Here is an 18,758-nt window from a genome sequence, read left to right as displayed (position 1 = left end):
TGCAACTTTTTTTGCAGTGAGATGCAACACTGTAAGGGAGTCCCTGCTGAGTAGATCATTGCCCTCTGCCTATGTCCCACGCCTAGTGAGTTAAAAACCAAGATCTGAAGTCCTTTGACAAAAACAATCCTATTGTACATTTGAATTACAGCACTGTAGTCAGAAAGAGTGGATGCTGCTGGATCAAACATCCAGGCTTTAAATCCTTCCCATCTTTACTTGCCAGCGCTGCAGCGAGGCATGTGATATATGCATCTGAACTGTAAAAAGGTTCCAATTTTCTTAATTCTATATAGAATGATAAACACCCAGCTTATTCTTCTGCCAGTCCTGAATGCTCCCCCGTGCCGTATTTATAGCATAGGGAAAACTCTAATCTGAAAATTTCCTGTTTATTCAGTCCATTCCTGGGCTAAAAATGTCTGGGCTTTTTAAGTCACAAAGATGAAACCTGCACTGTGTGCTGATTTTGTGAATAACCATTGAAACAGCTAGCAGAGAAACTTCAAGAGGGGAAGAAGGAGGAAAATTGAGTAATCATTTTTATTAGGTGTCCGTTATGGTGCCACCAAGTCCATCTGTAAACCACGTCCTCAGGTGCCACATCCATGTTTCTTTTAACTACCTCCAGCGATGGTGACTCCACCACTGCCCGGGGCAGCTTGTTCCAGTGCCTGACAACCCTTTCTGTGGAGAAGCCTTCCCTAAAATCCAATCTAAACCTCCCTGGCACAACCTGAGGCTATTTCCCTTTGTCCCATCGATGGTTACCGTGAGAAGCGGCAGATCCGCACCTGGCTGCAGCCTCCCTTCAGGCCGTCCTGGAGCGCCATAAGCTCCCCCCGAGCCCCCTTTTCCCCAGCCTGAGCCCTGCCATGCCCCTCAGCGCTGTGCGAGTGGGTTGTTCTTTTTCAAGAACTGTTGTAAACCCCGGGCTGTTCCTGGGGCCTCTCCACGGCGTTCCCTTAACTGCGGTCCCACCCCGCTCCCTTCCCGGGCCGCAGGCCGGGGGCGGTGCGCGCTCCGCGCCATGGCGGGCGCTGCGGCCCGGGGCCCGCTGCCCTGCCTGCCGCTGCCCTGCCTGCTGCTGCTGCTGCTGCTGCTGCTGCTGCTGCTGCCGGCCGCCAGCGCCGAGCCCGAGCTGCGCTTCAGGCCGCCGGCCGAGGCCCCCGTGCGGCTCTTCACCGAGCCCGAGCTGGCCAGATACGACGGGCACCAGGTAAGGCCGGGCCGCCGCCGTGAGCCGAGGCCGGGCCGGGCCCGCACGTTGCCGCCTGCCTCGGGGCTCCGAGCGCTGGAGCCGCCGCCGAGCTCGGGTTTCTCGTGATCTGCTGCCGTGCCGCCCCGCCATCCTTCCTGCCCTGTCGTTCTGGGCAGCTCTTGCTTCTCGGGCAGCGGTTTGTGGGAGGTTTGCCGTGGTTTGTGAGAGGTTTGCGGTACTCGTGCACTCCAACCCCTGCCCCGGTGCCGCTGGCAGCTGCCCGCGCTGATGCTGCACACACCGTTAGGTAATTGGGTGCCATGTGCCATTCTGCTCGCTCCCTGCTTGGCAAGGTGCTCCTGCCAGAGAATTTCAGATTACCATGAGCTGGAGCCAAAGTTCATTTTCTCTCAGTAATTTATTAACCATATACTTAGACTTTAAAAAAAATAAATCCAAAAACAACAGCAACCCCTCCAAGATTATCAAAATAACAAGACAGTTTTAACTTTAGGAGTGTTTAGCTTCCTGTGGTTCAGAAGGCTCAGCAGAACTCCAGACTAAAATTGATAAAGTCCTGTATGGATACACATCTGCTTCTCTCTTGAAACACTTGCTGTCTGACCTTCTCAGAGTCTTCTCTAGATACTTTGAAGAGACTATCCAATGTCTGACTAAAATTACATCTTATGTATAAAACACAAAGCAGAAGCACTGGCTTATTAAGTAAAACAGATGTCAGCAGATCAGATTTACATGTGTTTATGTATTTATCTTTGTTTCTTAATCAAATAATGCTGTTGGCCACACACCCTTTTATTTTGGGCAACATCCATCTGCATTAGGAATAGAAAGATGCAGTTGACAATCTTCAAGCAGACTAGTGTGCAGACAAGAGATGACTTCCAAAGGAATATGTCTTCTATGCTTGTTGCTGTTTAGATTAAAAAGATTCTCATTGCTTATGGTTGAACCCTCAAAGGATATTAGGGGCAGTTTAAAGCACCAGCACGTGATGTCAAGAGAGGGAACGTGTATGGTGGTAAAACAAGAGTAAACATACAACACACAATTTGTGTCCTAAGAGCTTGTGTATTTCACAGTTGAAATAAACTGCTTTTTGCCTGTGCTTAAGTGCTGAGGATGTATTGATGGCTTTCCCTCCAGGAAGGACAGCCCATCTACCTGGCAGTGAAGGGAGTAGTGTTTGATGTCACCTCTGGAAAAGGTTGGTGTGCTTCTCCTCTGCTGTCTACTTTGCTTTCATGTTATTATTCAGACATTTGGTTTTAAACATTCCCAGTGCATTGGAAGCCTGCAGTTCAATTGCAACAAAAAGATACACTTTTTCTTCTTCTAAAAAACTTGATTTTCCTCCTCTGACAGCTCCCCTACTAAGGTTTTGTCTAGAACTTAACACTGCTCTGAGATCACAACATGCAGACAGACAAGCCAGCCCTGTCCAGGTAGCTTGGGCCCTGCTAATGAAAACTGGCAGAACTTCCCAGCTCCCTGAGTCCTTGCCAGATGTGGGGTCAGGGCACATGGCAGCTGCAGCATTTCACTGCCCTGGGTACAGGAGCTGAGCAGATCAAACCTAGTGTGGATGTACCCACTGCACAACATCAACACTGCTGCAGCTGCATCTTCTCCTTCTGTGCTGGTGCTCACACCCATTGCTCTTTGTGCCCTCCCTAAGAACTGCAAATGTTTTAATTTGAGCTCCTGCTACTTAATCCAGATTTGCTATAAAAAGTTTGAAGGGACCATGAGGATTTTAGACACTTGTCTGGGTGTCATCATAAGTAAACCAATGGCTTGTTACTGTGTTTGTACTGACCTTGTCTGGGCATACACGTTGGGTTGGCTGATCTCAAATCCTAAATTACACAGAGCTTGCGAATTCTGGGGTCCACAAACATCTCATCAGAATGTAAAGCACAATTCCCTAAATAATAGGTAAATTTTAAGAATGCAGTATAGGAAGTTCAACAGCTGTACAAGCCCAACCAGTAGGAAATCCAAACGCAGTTCTGAAAAGAAGAGTTTTAGACTTGAATTGTTGCTTTCAGTTCATTGACATTCAGTTCACAGTCTGGTGAAGGGTAGAGGCTGAACATACCCTGTACATTGTCAGATCATCACTGGATTTTTTTTTTTTTAATCTGACAGAATTTTATGGAAAAGGAGCCCCATACAATGCTTTGGCTGGAAAAGACTCAACAAGAGGAGTTGCAAAGATGTCTCTGGATCCAGCAGATCTTACACATGACACAGTAAGAAAATGGGCCATCAGTTTCATTCCACTTTTCAAATTTTTATTATTATGCAAGATGATGAATGATGGTTTTAAATTGTTTGTATTTATATAACTTGACTTACATATTTAAAATCAAAATGCATTAGTTCTCTTTAGAGACATAAAACATATTTACTGGTCATGAAAGGTGCTAACAGCCTTCAAGAGGAAAGTTTTTCATTTCTGGAATCAATACAACTTCTGTAAGCATATAAAAGGGAATTACCTGCTATTTAAAAAGAGGCTCACAAAGACAGTAAATCCCTTTCTTTTGGTTTGGTGTATCCTGATGTGGCAGTGAATGCTAGCTCTGGTGATGGGTTGTTGCTTGTCTGACCTGAATACCTTAAAGTTTTGTCAAGGCTGAATTTGAATGGAAAGAACACAATTACAGGCTGTGCTATCAATTTTGTTCATCATGCTCTGCTGTGTAAACCCAAAAGCTGACCCTGAGGTTTACAGTAATCATTAAAAAAACCCCAAACATGTAAATATCTCTATTTTTATTTCTTTGAGGCAGGACTTTGATTTCCCTGTTTCCTTTAGACAGGGCTCACAGAGGAGGAGCTGAAGTCCCTGGATGACATCTTCAATAATGTTTATAAAGCCAAATATCCAATTGTTGGCTATACCTCTCGGCGAATTCTGAATGAGGATGGCAGCCCCAACCTGGACTTTAAACCTGAAGATCAGCCACATTTCAGCATTAAAGATGAGTTTTGAGGAACATTTTTGTACCTAGAGAATGCCTGGGCAGAGGCACAGCAGAATATTAAATTAATTCCCTGTGCTGTGGAGTTCATTACTACAATTAACTACCATGAGTCAGTTCTCTGCTCAGAAAATAAGTGTGTGTGTACACACAGCATAGAGGAAACAAACAGATCTGTGGCATACACCTGGGCTGTTTGCTGGGAATTACAGGAATTATTTAACCTGCAAGTTCTTTCTGCCAGGATTTCTCTGTTAAGAAGTGTATAATGTAAAATTACATTCCTTAGAAGAAGAAAGCTTTTAATAATTGAAATATGACTGTTTTTTTTGTAAATCCCAAGTTGTTTCCCACTCCTTGGAAAAGTGTAAATGAATTATTTGGACAAGTTAACATCAATTCTCTGTGCTTCATATGAGTGTAGGTATCACAAGTGCAGACAGGTGCAATACATTATATACAGGCTTACATTTTCAAAAGCATTATGGAGTTTAATATTTGATGGGTTTGAGAATACTGGATATAAAGCCACTTGGTCTCCTCAAATGCAGTTACTGTGGAGTATTTCTGCAAATCCTACAGCTGTAAACTGAGAAAAATAAATCTTTTTCCCCCCATGAGGACTACTGTGCCATTTAAAGTAAGACTGTTTTGCTGGGTTTGGATAAATGACACTTTACTTTTTAAAAATAATTATCAAAGATGTCATCTGTATTAGATTATGATGATTTCCTTCTATCTTTCTCTGACAAAAAGAGGATATCATAGCCCACTGTTTGCCACATACTCTTACAGCACAGGTTTATTATAGCAGCTCAGTGTCCTGTGAACATTGTGAGCATTTTATATTAACAGTTTTCAGCTCTCATTTTTTATGTCTCTCAGTTTTTCTTTGTTCTTACCCTGGCATCACCACTGCTGTTTTAATGAAGAGTGCAGTGCCATGTTCCTCTTCCTCTTAACCTGATACAAAAGTGCAGATCCTGCAGTATGAGAGCAAACCCCCCTGATGGCATTTCCCTGGCAGCCTTCCAGCAGCAAGAGGACTGTAAAAGCCTGAGCTGTACAAAGTGCTGCCAACCCCTGACTTTCACTAACTTAAGTAGAATGTGAATTGTCCCATGTGTGGATTTCTCTGTCACTGTCACCGTTTTGATTGATATGGGAAAAGCTAAGCAGCTGCTCCTGACTCTGTATTAATAATACAGATAAAATAAAAATATGATTCTGTATGGTTCTATTTCTTAAGCATTTGGGTAACTTTCTATGAAGGGAAGACTTTATTAGATGATTCTCCACCTTCTAGCATGCAGGGGACAGCTGCCTGTCAGTTGAATAACTAGAAAAGCTGTTTTTATGTATTTACCCATTCTTTCACAATCTTACACATTTTATTCTCGATTTGTTTTGTTTCTCACCATTAGACCACTTCATTTGCTGGAGGGACTCCATGGGCCCTCCCACTGTTGGATGGTGCTCTGAGCAGAAAAAATAAATCAGCATCTAAGAAATGACTATTGCTTCTGGTAATTATTATTTTGTGTTATTATTTATTATTAGTATTGCTGCTGCTCTTTTGATTAGAGACCAAGAGCAGCTGGGAGTTTGCTCCTTGATGATACCTGTTGTCTTTGTGGGAGTGCATATGGGTTTGGTGGTTATGGTTGTAGGCTGTTTGTCAACATTTCACAAATAATTTTTCAGTACCTATTAGTTTTTTTTGCCCTTGTCCTCCTTTCCTTGCATGCATCCTGATGGGGCAGCTTCAGTAGTTGTGCTGCTGTGATTACTGTAGAAGTCCTTGCTTCATCTGGCATCATGATAATCAGCTGCTTTTAAAAAAAAAAAAAACCTTTGTAGCTCAACTGCAGCTCATCACCACTGAGTGGCTCAGTGTTCCTGTTCTCCCTATGAAATCACCTTTGCTGATGTCAAAGCAGGTAACTCAGCTTCTGCTTGTACTGAATTTCAGGTTCTTTTCAACGAGGAAGTGCTCCTGTTGCAACAGGAAATGATGATATAAAAACCCCTCTTGTATTGCAAGATCCTCAAAAATTCAGCCTGCTTCCACTCTTGTCTGTGAGGGAGATGCTTTAATCCTTCCTTTCTGTTATGAAAGACAAGGTTATCACAACTGAATGCACTTTAGAAGGCAAAACATTTCCTTTTTGGTTTTATTTCCATCTGGAAACTGAAGGTTTCACATTTAGTCACTTCCTAGGCTATTTCACTTGGGGTTTCCACTCAACAGAAGTGTTACAACAATAAGGCTTTAAGTGGACACATCCTTGACACGTTTTCATTGCTGCTTTTTCAAAATGCATTCAGAGTAGCACAGTATTTCTTTTAGTGTTAATTCAACAACACTACTTTATGTCTAAGATTGCTTTACTTGCCAATGGCCTGAAAAGGATTTTGCTTAAAAGCCAACTGTCAGCTATGGCTGCTTTGTTCAGGCAGCTGCATTTCCCTGACCTCTGTATTATTCCAGTAAAACAGGTGCCCTCATGATCTATAAATTGCACTTAAAACAAGCAAGCTGTGCAAAGCCCTGTTGTAGCCCTCCTACTCCACACCTCCTTTGGAGAGTCTAGAATTTCTTTTCAATTTGCTTGCTGCTTCCAGATAGCATTGCAAATGTCATTATTTTTACTGTGTACTTCCCACATCCATCTTGCTAACTTAAGTCTAAGGTTTTATAAATTGCTGCACCGAGAATTACCTTCCTTTAGTATTTAATAAGAGTTTATTCTTCAGAATGTTAAGAATTATCAGATGGGTTCACTTATCTAGATGATGCATAATCTGAGTTGGTGTTTCCCAGCTGGCACTCTTTTCCATAGTCCCTCACTTTGACCCTAACACATTTGTGACAGGACAAATTCTATCATCCCCACTTTAAGGACTTCTCTTATTAACAACTGAAGCATTAGGACTTCAAGTGTAAGCAACAAAAATTCAGTAAAGGGTTTATGAAATGCAAATCAAAGTATTCTCTTTACTTTTTTGCAGTTGTAGAAAGTGCTGTGAAGAGAAATCCTCCTAAGAACGTGTTAGTTACTGCATCCTAATCTAACCAAGACCACCTGCTGGAATGCAGGGGCTCTGAATCCTGAAGATTGAGCAGCTGAGGTTTTTCCAAGAATTTAGGATAAGACAAAGTTATTTCTTTTATATCCATAATATGTATATGGACACCACTTTTTTTTTTGTAGCCTTTTGCCAAAATATGAGTCTTAAATCAGGTTTTGTATTAGTTTTCTTCTGCAGAAAAGGCAGAAGATCCTCTGTGATCCTTGTGATCCTTTGAAAACTGCAGCATAGACTGCTAACTTTGTGGTCTGCTGGTACCACTGACTCTGAATTCATCACAACATCAGTGTAGGAACCACAGTGGGATCACAGTTCAGACTGCACTTGTCAGACCTGGCAGACTTCCATGTTTAAGTAAAAATTAAAAGAGGATGCTTATCTGTTTAAGGATTGTGCTCTGGAATGGAGGAAGCCTCAAAACAGTTTGTAAATCACCTCCTTTCACTGTTGCTTTAAAACCACTATCAGGCAATACATTCAACTAATGATAATAGTTTCAAAAGGTATTAAATTGCTGTAGTTTTCCCTTGTGAGACTTCCAAGAACCTGCAGAACAATACAAAATGGTTTAGATGACATTCACATATGTATTCTGTCTCTTATAGATGAATATATTTATCTGAAATGGGCTCAATGTAATTTGCATTTGCTCAAGAGAAAATGGATGAGATGTGGAGACATCCACTTAGGAAGCCCAATGCTAATTTTTCAGCTAATCTGGTTGAACTGAAAGGAAAAAAAGCGAAAAAAGCATCTGCCTACTTTTGTGAGTGAAAAAGCTGCCATTCAGAAGGATTCAGCTGCACATCAGGAAGAAGTGCAGAGCAGCTCTGATTAGTATTTGCATATTTTCAGATGAACACTGGATGTCTTGAAATCCCAGAACTGTTCTAAGTGATGACAATCACACACTGTTACCCATCATCCATTTATTCCTTTGCCCAATGTTTTCCTCTCCATATGGGAAAAAAATACAAACCATGCAATTTATATGACAAATCTGTGCCCCATAAGTAATATTCATACAAGTGCACATGAATCTATAATCTGAAAGCTATTTACATGGTATACAGAATGGCAGTTTTCAAACAAGCTAGTACTTGTCTGTGAATGCTTTGAAGCAAACAAAAAACACTAAACTTTTAGATTTGTAGCACCTCACTCAGAGCTCTGTCTCTGAGTGCCAGTTCAGACAATTATAATGTACAGTGTGTCTGTCTCCTTTGGTAGAAAAGTCAGTGCTGTATCAAAAGGTGATTTTTTCCCCTCTGTAGTCAGTCAGAGTGTCAAAGACCTGGGTGTATGATAGGTGGGCATCACTGCTAGAAATACTCTAATAGGCACGATTTTGACTTTGGCATGTCCAAAATAACCCTAACCCAGAAAAGAAAACAGGTGGGAAATGAGAATTTATCTTAGTGTGCCACTGGGGCAATTGATACTGGCGAGGTAGATGTGGCAGAGCAGGTCTGATAGCAGTGCTTCCTATTTTTCCTTCTGTCAAATATAGCCAAAGATAACAATGTAAACTTGCACCCTTATCCATCTGTTGGGCTTTACATAACACCTACTGGTTTAGCTTTTTTCTTTCTGTTCAGTAGAAAGTGTGAGTCCTGATTTACTTGTTTACAAAACTTACACTTGAATCTTGGCTTGGGTAATCTGTTGATGAGAAATCCAAACTAAGAGAAACAGAGATGAATGTTCTGTGAAAAATAGAGCTTGTCCACCTGGATGAGCTGCAGAGCCACAGGAAGTACTCTTGAATAAACAATTTCTTTTCATGTTTCCTGTAAGTTATTTGTAGCTCTTGCCATCAGAAATTTTGTACTGTTGATGAATGTTCAGCTTACCTTGTTCTGCAGTACTTTATCATTCTGACATGAGATATTACCTCCTGAGAAGTGAAAAGTTTAGAAGAAATTGGGTGCAGGCCATCTTGGAGATAAGCCAGCCAAGAGAAATCAAAATATGACCTAATTTTCCCTCTACTTAAAGAAACCTGTCTGAAAAATGAAAAGAAATCAATGTCCCAGGGTCTATATTTTACCTTCCAGATTTTGCTGAAAGTTTTCCCATACTGTGCAAAGGCAGCAGATAAAGCCTTGAAAAAGATTTGAATTTAAACCCTTGCATTGTGAAAATTTTAATCCACTTCTGCTGGGGCTTTAAAGATTACAACAACTCAGATAGTGGCATACAAAGTGTCAAACACATGAACTGAATCAAGCCAGGCCTAAGAATTAGATGGTGACTGAAAACTTCCTCGTGCCTTGTTCTGTGCTGCTTTGCAGGATTCTAAAATCATTTGTGTTGGATACACAGAACTAGTTACCAAGCAAGCCACTGTCTGGAGGGTAACTTTATAGATTAAACTGATAGCTGGTTCAAAATAGCCATGGCAGATCAAGAGTATCCTAGCAAGGTTATTTGCCTTGTTGGGGGCTGTGGCTCCATAGCCTTTATTTTACACTGCAGATAAAAGCCCAGGTAAACTCAAAATTATTAATTACATTTATCCCTTTATTAATTTTCAAGTTTGAGCAAAACTCCTAAAAACTTTACTAACAAGAATAAATAAATGAACACAAAAAAAGCAAAGTGTTCATTCTGAACTGTGCAGCACACCCAAGTATACTGAAGGCAAAAGTGGTAATCAAAGGGATTCCATGTTTAACTTGAGATCACATTCTTAGGCAACATGTCTTGGAAGTGCATCAGGCATTTCAAGGATTTTTCCTTATTTATTGTTTCACCATGCTCTGTACTTTAAGATAGATGCAAGACTTTTTAAGAACAGGGCAGTAGGACCTTCAAGGCATTTCTGAAGTATTTTCATGTTACACAAGGACAAAGGTACACGTGCACCTGATAAACAGACAGATCCAGCAATTTAGACAAAGGCAGCAGCAATCTTATAGTCTTTTAAAATAGGTTATATTCCATGTATTTCTTAAACTGACCAGGTCACAAATAGCACCCTGACACAACAAAAATGATAGGCAGAAATGAGCTTGTAGGGAAAGCTGAAAAACTCTCAGTATTAATGTGTAAAGACCAACCTATCAATTTTAGTGAACTTGAAAGGACTTTAGGAACATGAGCTTAGCAGGGATGTTTGGTATGTGCTGAGACTCTGATTCTACACATTAAATATTATTATTGTCCCTAAATTCCTTCCCATTCCTCTGAGTAGTCTCCTTTGAGGTTAGCATGTCTTGCAGCTGGAAAGGTTTGTATGTGAAGCAGCAGCCTACCAGTGCAATATAATGATGTGAGGCAGAGCAAAGGAAGGGGAGTGAAACTCTACTTACAAGAAGCAGCAGGAGATTATAAATAAATCACAGGAGAGTGCTCTTTCAGAAGAGGTGAAACTTGCTGATGCTCTCAGAGATAAGGTTGAACTTGAGAACAGAAAAGTGTGACATCCTCTTGGATACAGTTCTGGGGAAATCAGCCTGAATTAAACAGCTCATACTGCTGGCTCCTTGCTTGACAACCTCAGTCTCATTTTCCAAAAATATGATGCCTTTGGTTTTGATACCTTGCAGGTGCCTGGATTCATGGAAAATCACACTGCTGCTGTTCAGACCATAACTTATCAGTTTTTCCCATTTTGTCTTTAAATGATGCCCATTGCAGTGTAAGAAAGAAGGCTGGAAGTGAAAGAAGGCTTTAGTCAGTGAAGAGGTGACCTGGGACACAGAAATGAGGGTGCAGTTCTCAGCTTCACCACAGCTTTGCCATCCTTAATGGCTCCCTAGCTGTTAAATAAGCTGGTGTTTTCCTCGAATTCCTTGTGACTTTTATCCCTGCTGTGACTTCCAGCCTCTTGAGGAAGGTAATGTTGGCTGGACATTTGGGCTGGTGGGACCCCAAGATGGCTATAGCATCAAGAATGCTTCTTTATGGAACTCTAACTTTACTTTCCTCACTCCAAAGAGGTATCACTTAGTGCTGCTTCATCTTTCAGCTGAAGTGAGTGAGGTTTATCCCATGCTGATCCAAGCAATATGTATTTACGGGAAGCTTTAATACAAAGGAAAATAGTTACAAACCATTCTTCTACAATACTGCAGCTCATTTTGTTGCAAGGCCTGTTGGAGACAGTGTGTGTAAATTCCTCATGGTACTGTGGAAACACAAGCTAGTCTAAGTCTTTGAAATGTATCTGGTTTATGTTACCCTTAAAAAAACCCTCCACTAGGCTGTTTGATTTAAGAACAACAGAAATAAATCAGGGTTTTTCCTGGTACTAGCTGAAAAATCATCTCACTGAATATGTTTTCTTCACAGCTTGGAATCTGCTGGCCACTTGTATTTTTCATTGTGCACACTGCTGGTAGACACATAATAATCACTGGGATACCTGCATTAATTATTTACAAAAATACTTTAAAAAATCTACTTTAAATATGTATATAAGAAATCTGTTTTCAATGAAATTGAAATAAAAGTAGACAGCTAGACCTGAGCGGTCTCCATGAGCTACTGGAAAGCACTTCTTGATTTATAGACAGAGTTTGGAAAGCCAAATAATTTCTGTAGAATGTTTATATAAAAGCATTACTCTCCATAACTTCCTCTAACTGGACTGTCCTTTCATTTTTATCTTTCTCCATCAACTCATTTAGACTGACTCATTGCACCTAAAAATAGTTTAGATTTACTTTATCTTTTTATACTCAGAATAACACCACAAAATGGATCATGCCAACATGCAGTTATCTGAGGAAACCTACTCTGTTATTTCAGCTCATTCCTTTTGGAGGATGGAAATCACTGAACCACATATTAAGTTGGTATAAATTTAAATAACCATGAAAGTCAAGGAAAGTATGTGCAAGGATCTGATCCCCACTTAAAAATGTGACAAAGATTACTGTCTAGGCCCTGCAGATGTCTCACCTTTAGATATCCTTTTAGAAACAGCATGACTGCAGTGCTTTTAATGGAATCATCCAGATCTCTGCTGGTGTTACTTCAAATAAATCCAGGCTTCTTGAATTTTCATTATTTTGCAATTTTTTCCATGTAGCAGGAGGTACAAGTAGCTTTACACCACAGAAGCCAAAGGAGGAAGTCTGTGAATAGCAAATTCTTATCCTGTCTGGGACAAATCACAAAACACAAACAAACTCAAATGCAGTTCATTATTCTGTGTCCTGTAATGTGTTTTTTTGTTTGTTTGTGGTTTTTTTGGTTTTATTTTTTTAGAGAAAAAACCCAAACCAAAGAAAAAAAAAACAAACAAAAAAACCCAAACAAACAAACAAAAAAAAAAGTAGGACTATACCTGCACACCAGAGAGCTGGTATGAACTTTAACAGTACATGTGTACAAGGCTGATACACATTTGTTTACACATTTTCAGACAGCACTAAACCCAAAAAATATTACAAAGCACTTAATCCAAGGGAGAACAGCATAGATATAATTTATCTACTTCAGAAAACAGATTTTTGCCTCAAGCTGTAAATCATTAAGGCCTCTAACTTTCAACCAGTGCATCCCAAATTGGCTTTCTGGTTGATAAAAATCATCCTAATACACCCCAGCACTGTTTTCTTTCAAGAGAGCCTACAGAGAGCCAGCTGTCTGAGCTGCTTGTGCTGCTATGTAAGATTTGTGCATGAGTGTCTCTCTGGGAGTTTTGTTTTGGTTCTGTCATTTAATATTCATGACAATCACCATTAACCTGCCAGCTGAGCTGCCTTAGCATCCTGCCTCTAGACAAAGCCAAAAGTTTGATCTTAGCCCACACAGCTGCTGGCAGCCTCCATTTCCACATTACTTGTGGCTTGTATTTCTTATGTTTAAACTAACAGGATAAATTAAAAAAAAAAAAACCAACCAGAAGAACTACTAGGGAAAAGATAAAGCAAGAGCATGTTCAGTACTCCTAGTTAGGGATGACATGGTTAAGCAATTATTCTGATCATTCCAGCCAATACACCAAGGTTTTGGGAAAGCTGACAATTCAAATGTGACCATTAATGATAAAATGTGATGGGGTAAAAGGGGAGGGGAGAAATCCTTGCTTTTAAGCAGCGTGGAATAAACTGTACCACCTTAAAACTACTCACAGTCTACTGCATATCTGTCAAAACAATATATAAATATTGGGAGTAGTAAATTATTTCAGTGTCACTAAGAAAAAATATATTCATGCTAAAAGCAAATTCTGTAATTATGTTATTATTTTAATGTACATATTTTTGCATCTAGAATGTCAGAATAATCCAATGATGATTAACACTCTAGACAATTCAATTACACAGTTTGGAGAAGTCCAAGGGTTGCTAAGTTTCCCAATCAGGCAGAACAAAATACTCAGTAGGACTCCATCCTGCCAGTGTGGGGCAAACTGAAAAGCTCTTGGAGAATCAAGAAAACAAAAGAGTGACATGAGGACGAGAGAGAAATCAGTGATAAAAAGAGAGTAAGAGGAGAGAAGGACCCCCACAATCAAGGGAGAGAGAGGTAATGGAAATTTTGATGTTGACAGCCACAGCAGAGTAAGAGAAGTCCAGAGCCAGCCTCACTGTGTGGCTGGTTCCTGCCAGAACCAGCAGGAATATTTCAGACTGGTGAAGTGGGGAAAGAAGAAACACATGCTATAGAGTGAGCTGTTGGGAATGAAGTATTATTTTATATTGTACATAGTGATTAGGAGAAATAGATCTTGGATTATATTTCTCCCCTTAAGTTCCTGTGATGTTTTTTGTTCAGCTGCAGCTGGATGGACAGATGGAGGGAGGGAGAGGCTTACTTGCTGCCTGAAGGAGGAAAACTGTTTTTCTTATTTTACTCTACACCCTGCAAGACAGAATCAGGGATGGATTTGCAAAAAAAAAAAACAGCAGTTGAAGGAATTAAGAGCTCACTCTTCAATCAAGACTACAAGATCATCTTTGCTAGGGAAGCATACATTTATTTTCTAGAGGGAGCCAGTCCCCCAGGGGTGCTAACAGCAACAATGTTCTTCCTGAGTTAGCTTCCAAAAATAAAGGTTTCTATAAAAGGTCCTCCGTAAAACTTCTGATACCAGACTTCTGAAACTTGCCACAACTTTATGAATGTTTCTTCCCCACCAACAAAGAATTTAGGAAACGTGAGGAATGTGAAATCCAAATATCTAACATGATGAACAGCTATCCACACATAAAATGAAATTACCAGAACATGGAACAGTAAAGAAGAATAAAGCAAGGCACTCTTCATTTTTATCTAATGGGCATCACAATATTGTGAATTAAATCACAATTCACCAGCCCTTCCTGGCTGGAACCAGCTCAGCCCTCACAGGGACAGCCCCAGCAGTTGTCACCAGTCTCATGCAATAACCCAGCACTGCTCTCCCATGCAATAACCAGCACTGCTCAGCCTTGTTTCAGCCTCCTGCTGCCTCTGTAAAACCAGCTCTGCTGCCTGCAGGCTCTGCCTAAGGAGCTTTAAGGCTCTGCCAGCAGAAAGCCCATCAGGACTCAAAACCTGATCAAAGCCCAACAGGAAGAGCCCATTTCTAGCACATCTTGTCATAGTGCACATCCTTTCCCAAGCATGATTCTGTGAGCTGGGTGATGATGATGATGAGGTTTTCCTGCACCTTTAAGGAGAGGAAGGAGCTCTTATTCCAAGTATGACCATTATGAGGCATACACATATTATCCTACTTATGCAGAAGACAATTATTTTATATTTTTTGTAAAAGTTATCAATTAAGTGCCTTAACATCAGGAGGTGCAAAAATAAAGGAGAGGCATCTCCTACCACATACCAAATAGCAAATCAATAAAAAAAATTTTAAAAATTATTTCTCAGACTTCCTTCTGGAAGCCACTTTGTGGAAGATTTTCTCTTCTTCAAACCCAGCCCTAACTATGGCTTTATGACAATGTGGCAGAGCTGTTTCATTTCCAAAAAGCCAGTGTGTTCTCATTAGACTGCTTCTGATCTGCCTATAGCCACAAGCTACACTTAACATTGTTTATTTTCTGTAATTTGTGAGATTGTGTTTCACCCTCAAGTACATTTCATATAAGCATTGCTCTACCCACTGTTGATTCAAACCAGCTAAAGGAAGTAGGAACAGGACAGCACAGTAATAGGCAACAGGCCTGGAGAGAAAGTTTAGAGAAGACTGCAGTTCAGAGAGGAGCTGTTTCTGTGTAAATAGAAATCACCTACAGGCAATTTTCCTTGTTTCTAGGAGCCTATTAACTTTGATATTTATGAAACTCCTAAGCTGCCCCTTTGGAAACAATCATAGCAAATGCTCCTCCAGATGGTTATGAAGTATTTCTTTTTTCTTTAGAAGTAATGAAAAAAAATATTTAAGAAATGTATTCTTGTAAATATACCATCAAGGCAGCTAAAAGAGCATTGACTGTTTGCTTCACATTTCAGTCCACATTTTTCAGGAACTCTCTACCAGGAAACTTTATTAAAGGCAATAGTAAATTTAATTTAGAAAGACTGCTGTTTTCACTGTATTTTTCCCCCCAAATGTTTTCCTAGATGGATGCTTTCATAGCAGTACTTTTTTGTTTGTTTGTTTTGTTTCTATGCAATTGAAATCATAAACTAATTTTCAACTAGTGTACATCAATAGAAACACAGAACTCCAACTGAGCTATGCTGGGTTTCACTATTTTAGAATCCAGTTCCCCCTTTTCCCTAGACCACAGTAACCTCCTATATATTATCAACTTTCATGATTTCTATGCTGCTCAAAAACCTACAGATTTTACATTATTTAAAGCACCAAAAAAGCACCTCTCTGATTATGAACACAATTACATATCTACTTTTCTTCTTTCATAATTCTAGACTTAAATGGACACTTGCTTTTGGTTAAAAAAAAACAACTTTGGAACTTCAGAGCTCTGTACTTCACTGTACATCTCTGCACATTATTACCCCTTTCCTTCATTTCTCCTTATGAAGAATATTAAGACATCCACACTACTGGGAGTTTTGACAAATATTGTAGTAAGATACAGATGAGATAACTACTTATGAACCTGAAGCAACTGCTAAATCTAGCTAAAAGCTATAGAAACAAACCATATGTTTTGATAATGGTATTCTTGGTTTTGCAGGGGAAAAAACCAAACATCCCCCTCCCAAATTCAAAGTAAATATAATTTTCTAATTTCATGCTAATTTACATAATTAAATATCTCTCCAGGGGTTTCACTGTCAGTCTAAGATAACAACCATGCATTTTGGCTTTTGCACAGAATAACTACTTCTGATTATTGTTTTTATGCATAGTCAGGATTAGGCAAACATCTTTCTCAATACAACCCTGGAAAAGCTAAAATCCAGAAGGACTAAGGTCTATTAAATATTCATTATAGCAAAATGCAGATTTGTCTGCCCCAGACTTTAGGAACATGGTAATAAGCACCTCCCCTGTTTAATGTTTAGTTTAGAATGTTAAACAACACTTCTGATATTCCTTAAATTTCACTGTCTGAGTTAAGAGAGACCAGAATGTCTTTTCCTGCCTGTTTTCCTGAATGGCCTCAGAGAAACCCAGCAGAAAATGGAGTGGAATGAAACCAGTTTGTAGTCCCAGAGAAGAAAATGTGTTTGAAATGTAGCTGAAGATGCAGACAAATAGGTATTTGCCACCCAAGCATCAGCCACAAGACAAGCAAATTAAAAAAAAATAAAAATCTGAGCCATGTGGATGCAAACACAAAAGTGTGTGTATGGAATTTTACCAAAATTGTGTGGTCCAGGCAGGAATGTTACAAATGTAGGTAAGAAAACACCCCAAACCACTGAAGCACTTTGTAGAATGATCCTGAATTACCAGAAAGAGAGGAAAAAAGAGAGCAAGGATTTTCTGAGTGCAGCCCTCAAAAAGAAGAGAGAGGCCTGGGCTACTGCCAAAAGAGCTGTTTCCTATTGTCTTTTTTTCTGCTACATTCAGGAAAACAGGACCTCAGCTTAATCCTACTTTGATTACAAAGAATGTACACAAAGATACATCACTTTGTATAAACATTTCTGACATAAATAAACTAGAAGAGATCAAATATTGGCCAACCGCTACAGTCAAAAGTTATGTAACTTCTTTCATATATACTGAGAAAAAATACACAGGGAAAAAAAACCCAGCAAAATCCTGAAATATATCAGACTTTTAGCACTCAGAATTTGTAATCTAGGTTGGTTTCCAACTTAAAGAATTGAAGATATAATATGAATATAAGGAAACATACACTTCACAATATACAGGTGAAACTTTCTGAAAATAGCATGGAGATATGAAGAATGCAAAAAATGATCTGGTCATCACATTACCTTGAAACTCTGAGCTCTCTATTACATTCCAACCCAACCCCAGATTCCCATATTAGCCTAGCTAGATCATTGAAACACAAATTCCCTGCTCTCAGCTTCATGGTCCTTCTGAAAGCACTGCCTGAGGCACCTCTCTGCTCTCCCCTGTGTTCCCATCCTGAGAGCTCTGTGATGGGCAGCAGTGGAGAATTCTTTGGCTCTACACAAGTCACACACCTTGAGGTTCTCTGCCTCCACACAGCTTCTGAAGAGTTTTGCTGCATACGTGTATTTATGATACCTCAAACAAACAAGGGCTGACAATGTGCCTGCAGAAAGATTTCCATTGCCTTTCCAACCCAACAGCTGAGCGACACAAAGAGCCTGGTCCTGTACCGCTGACTCACACAGGTAACCAAAATTCTCTCCTAATGCCCACTTTTTCAGAGCAGGATTTCATGGGAAGTTCTGAAGGTATGTCTCCCAATTTCTGTTGCAGAACAGAGTGCAGACTCTTCCAGAAAGGGGAAATCTAGTTCTTGTTTATATGAAGGTGCTCCCAGCTTAACTGATCTGGACCAGAACCCCCTGGCATGAAAAAAGAACATTTACCTGGAGAATTTCTTCCATCCAGCCTAACAGAGTACTTGCTCACATATGGTAACTGTTGAGAAAGGCATTATAAATTCTAACTTGTTTTTTCAAATAGTCTTCAGTTATTGGCAGCAGGTTTAGCAGAGTGGCACAGAGCAAACCTGAGAAGAACGGGTGGGGGAAAAAGTGCTCTTGTAATGGAAGAAAAACACATTTCTCATCTGTCAGTCTTGCTGACACCTCACCATCCCTTGCGCTGGGAGTTGTGTCACACCATCGCAGGCAGCTGGGCAGCAGCGAGCAGCTGCTCCCACACTGCCCCGTTTGTCTCTCCCAGCTGCAGGCTCGTCCCTCTGGAAGGCGCTCCTTGTGCAGGAAAGCGGAGCAAGAGGGACATCCAGCGGCTGCTCCATCTGTGTGCACTTCTGAACAGACCTGGAGACCAATTCCGCCACCTCCTGAGCCAGCTCGGGACCCTGCGTGCACAAGAAAACATCTATGAACCAACTACCGGACATACAGAAACAGAGGAAAAAAATATTCCAGTGGCTGAAGCGCTA

At 40.3% G+C, this 18,758-nt stretch overlaps 1 protein-coding gene and 1 long non-coding RNA gene across 4 annotated transcripts in view; one reads left to right on the top strand and one right to left on the bottom strand.

Moving 5' to 3' along the window:
- The first annotated feature begins 875 nt into the window (after positions 1–875).
- Positions 876–5,726, top strand: NENF (neudesin neurotrophic factor). The gene is made up of 4 exons (XM_005483031.4): positions 876–1,219; positions 2,369–2,429; positions 3,374–3,477; positions 4,047–5,726. Exons 1-4 carry the CDS (start codon positions 1,031–1,033, stop codon positions 4,221–4,223), a joined length of 531 nt encoding a protein of 176 aa, XP_005483088.2. The 5' UTR covers positions 876–1,030; the 3' UTR covers positions 4,224–5,726.
- LOC113458741 (uncharacterized) overlaps positions 4,245–18,758 on the bottom strand; it is a 56,016-nt gene continuing 41,502 nt past the window's right edge. Inside the window, exons 2-5 of one of the 3 annotated variants that reach the window (XR_012579460.1) lie at positions 18,217–18,674; positions 12,214–12,415; positions 6,133–11,334; positions 4,245–6,041 (exon numbers count right to left, since the gene is read on the bottom strand). This is a non-coding gene — a long non-coding RNA (uncharacterized LOC113458741). Of the gene's footprint in view, positions 11,335–12,213; positions 12,416–18,216; positions 18,675–18,758 lie in introns of all 3 variants that reach the window. The other 2 variants (XR_012579461.1, XR_003379273.2) reach the window with 2 other exon arrangements.

The sequence above is a fragment of the Zonotrichia albicollis genome, chromosome 3 (assembly GCF_047830755.1).
Source record: "Zonotrichia albicollis isolate bZonAlb1 chromosome 3, bZonAlb1.hap1, whole genome shotgun sequence".
Lineage (NCBI taxonomy): Eukaryota > Metazoa > Chordata > Aves > Passeriformes > Passerellidae > Zonotrichia > Zonotrichia albicollis.
The sequence above is the reverse complement of the archived record's forward strand: the minus strand, read 5'-3'. Positions and strand labels throughout refer to the sequence as shown.

Bases quoted from the DNA above. Each gene is read 5' to 3' on its own strand.
- NENF (XM_005483031.4), top strand. From the start codon at position 1,031: ATGGCGGGCGCTGCGGCCCGGGGCCCGCTGCCCTGCCTGCCGCTGCCC. The intron at 1,220-2,368 runs GTAAGGCCGGGC...CTTTCCCTCCAG, and splicing joins CCAGATACGACGGGCACCAG to GAAGGACAGCCCATCTACCT. The intron at 2,430-3,373 runs GTTGGTGTGCTT...TTAATCTGACAG, and splicing joins TGATGTCACCTCTGGAAAAG to AATTTTATGGAAAAGGAGCC.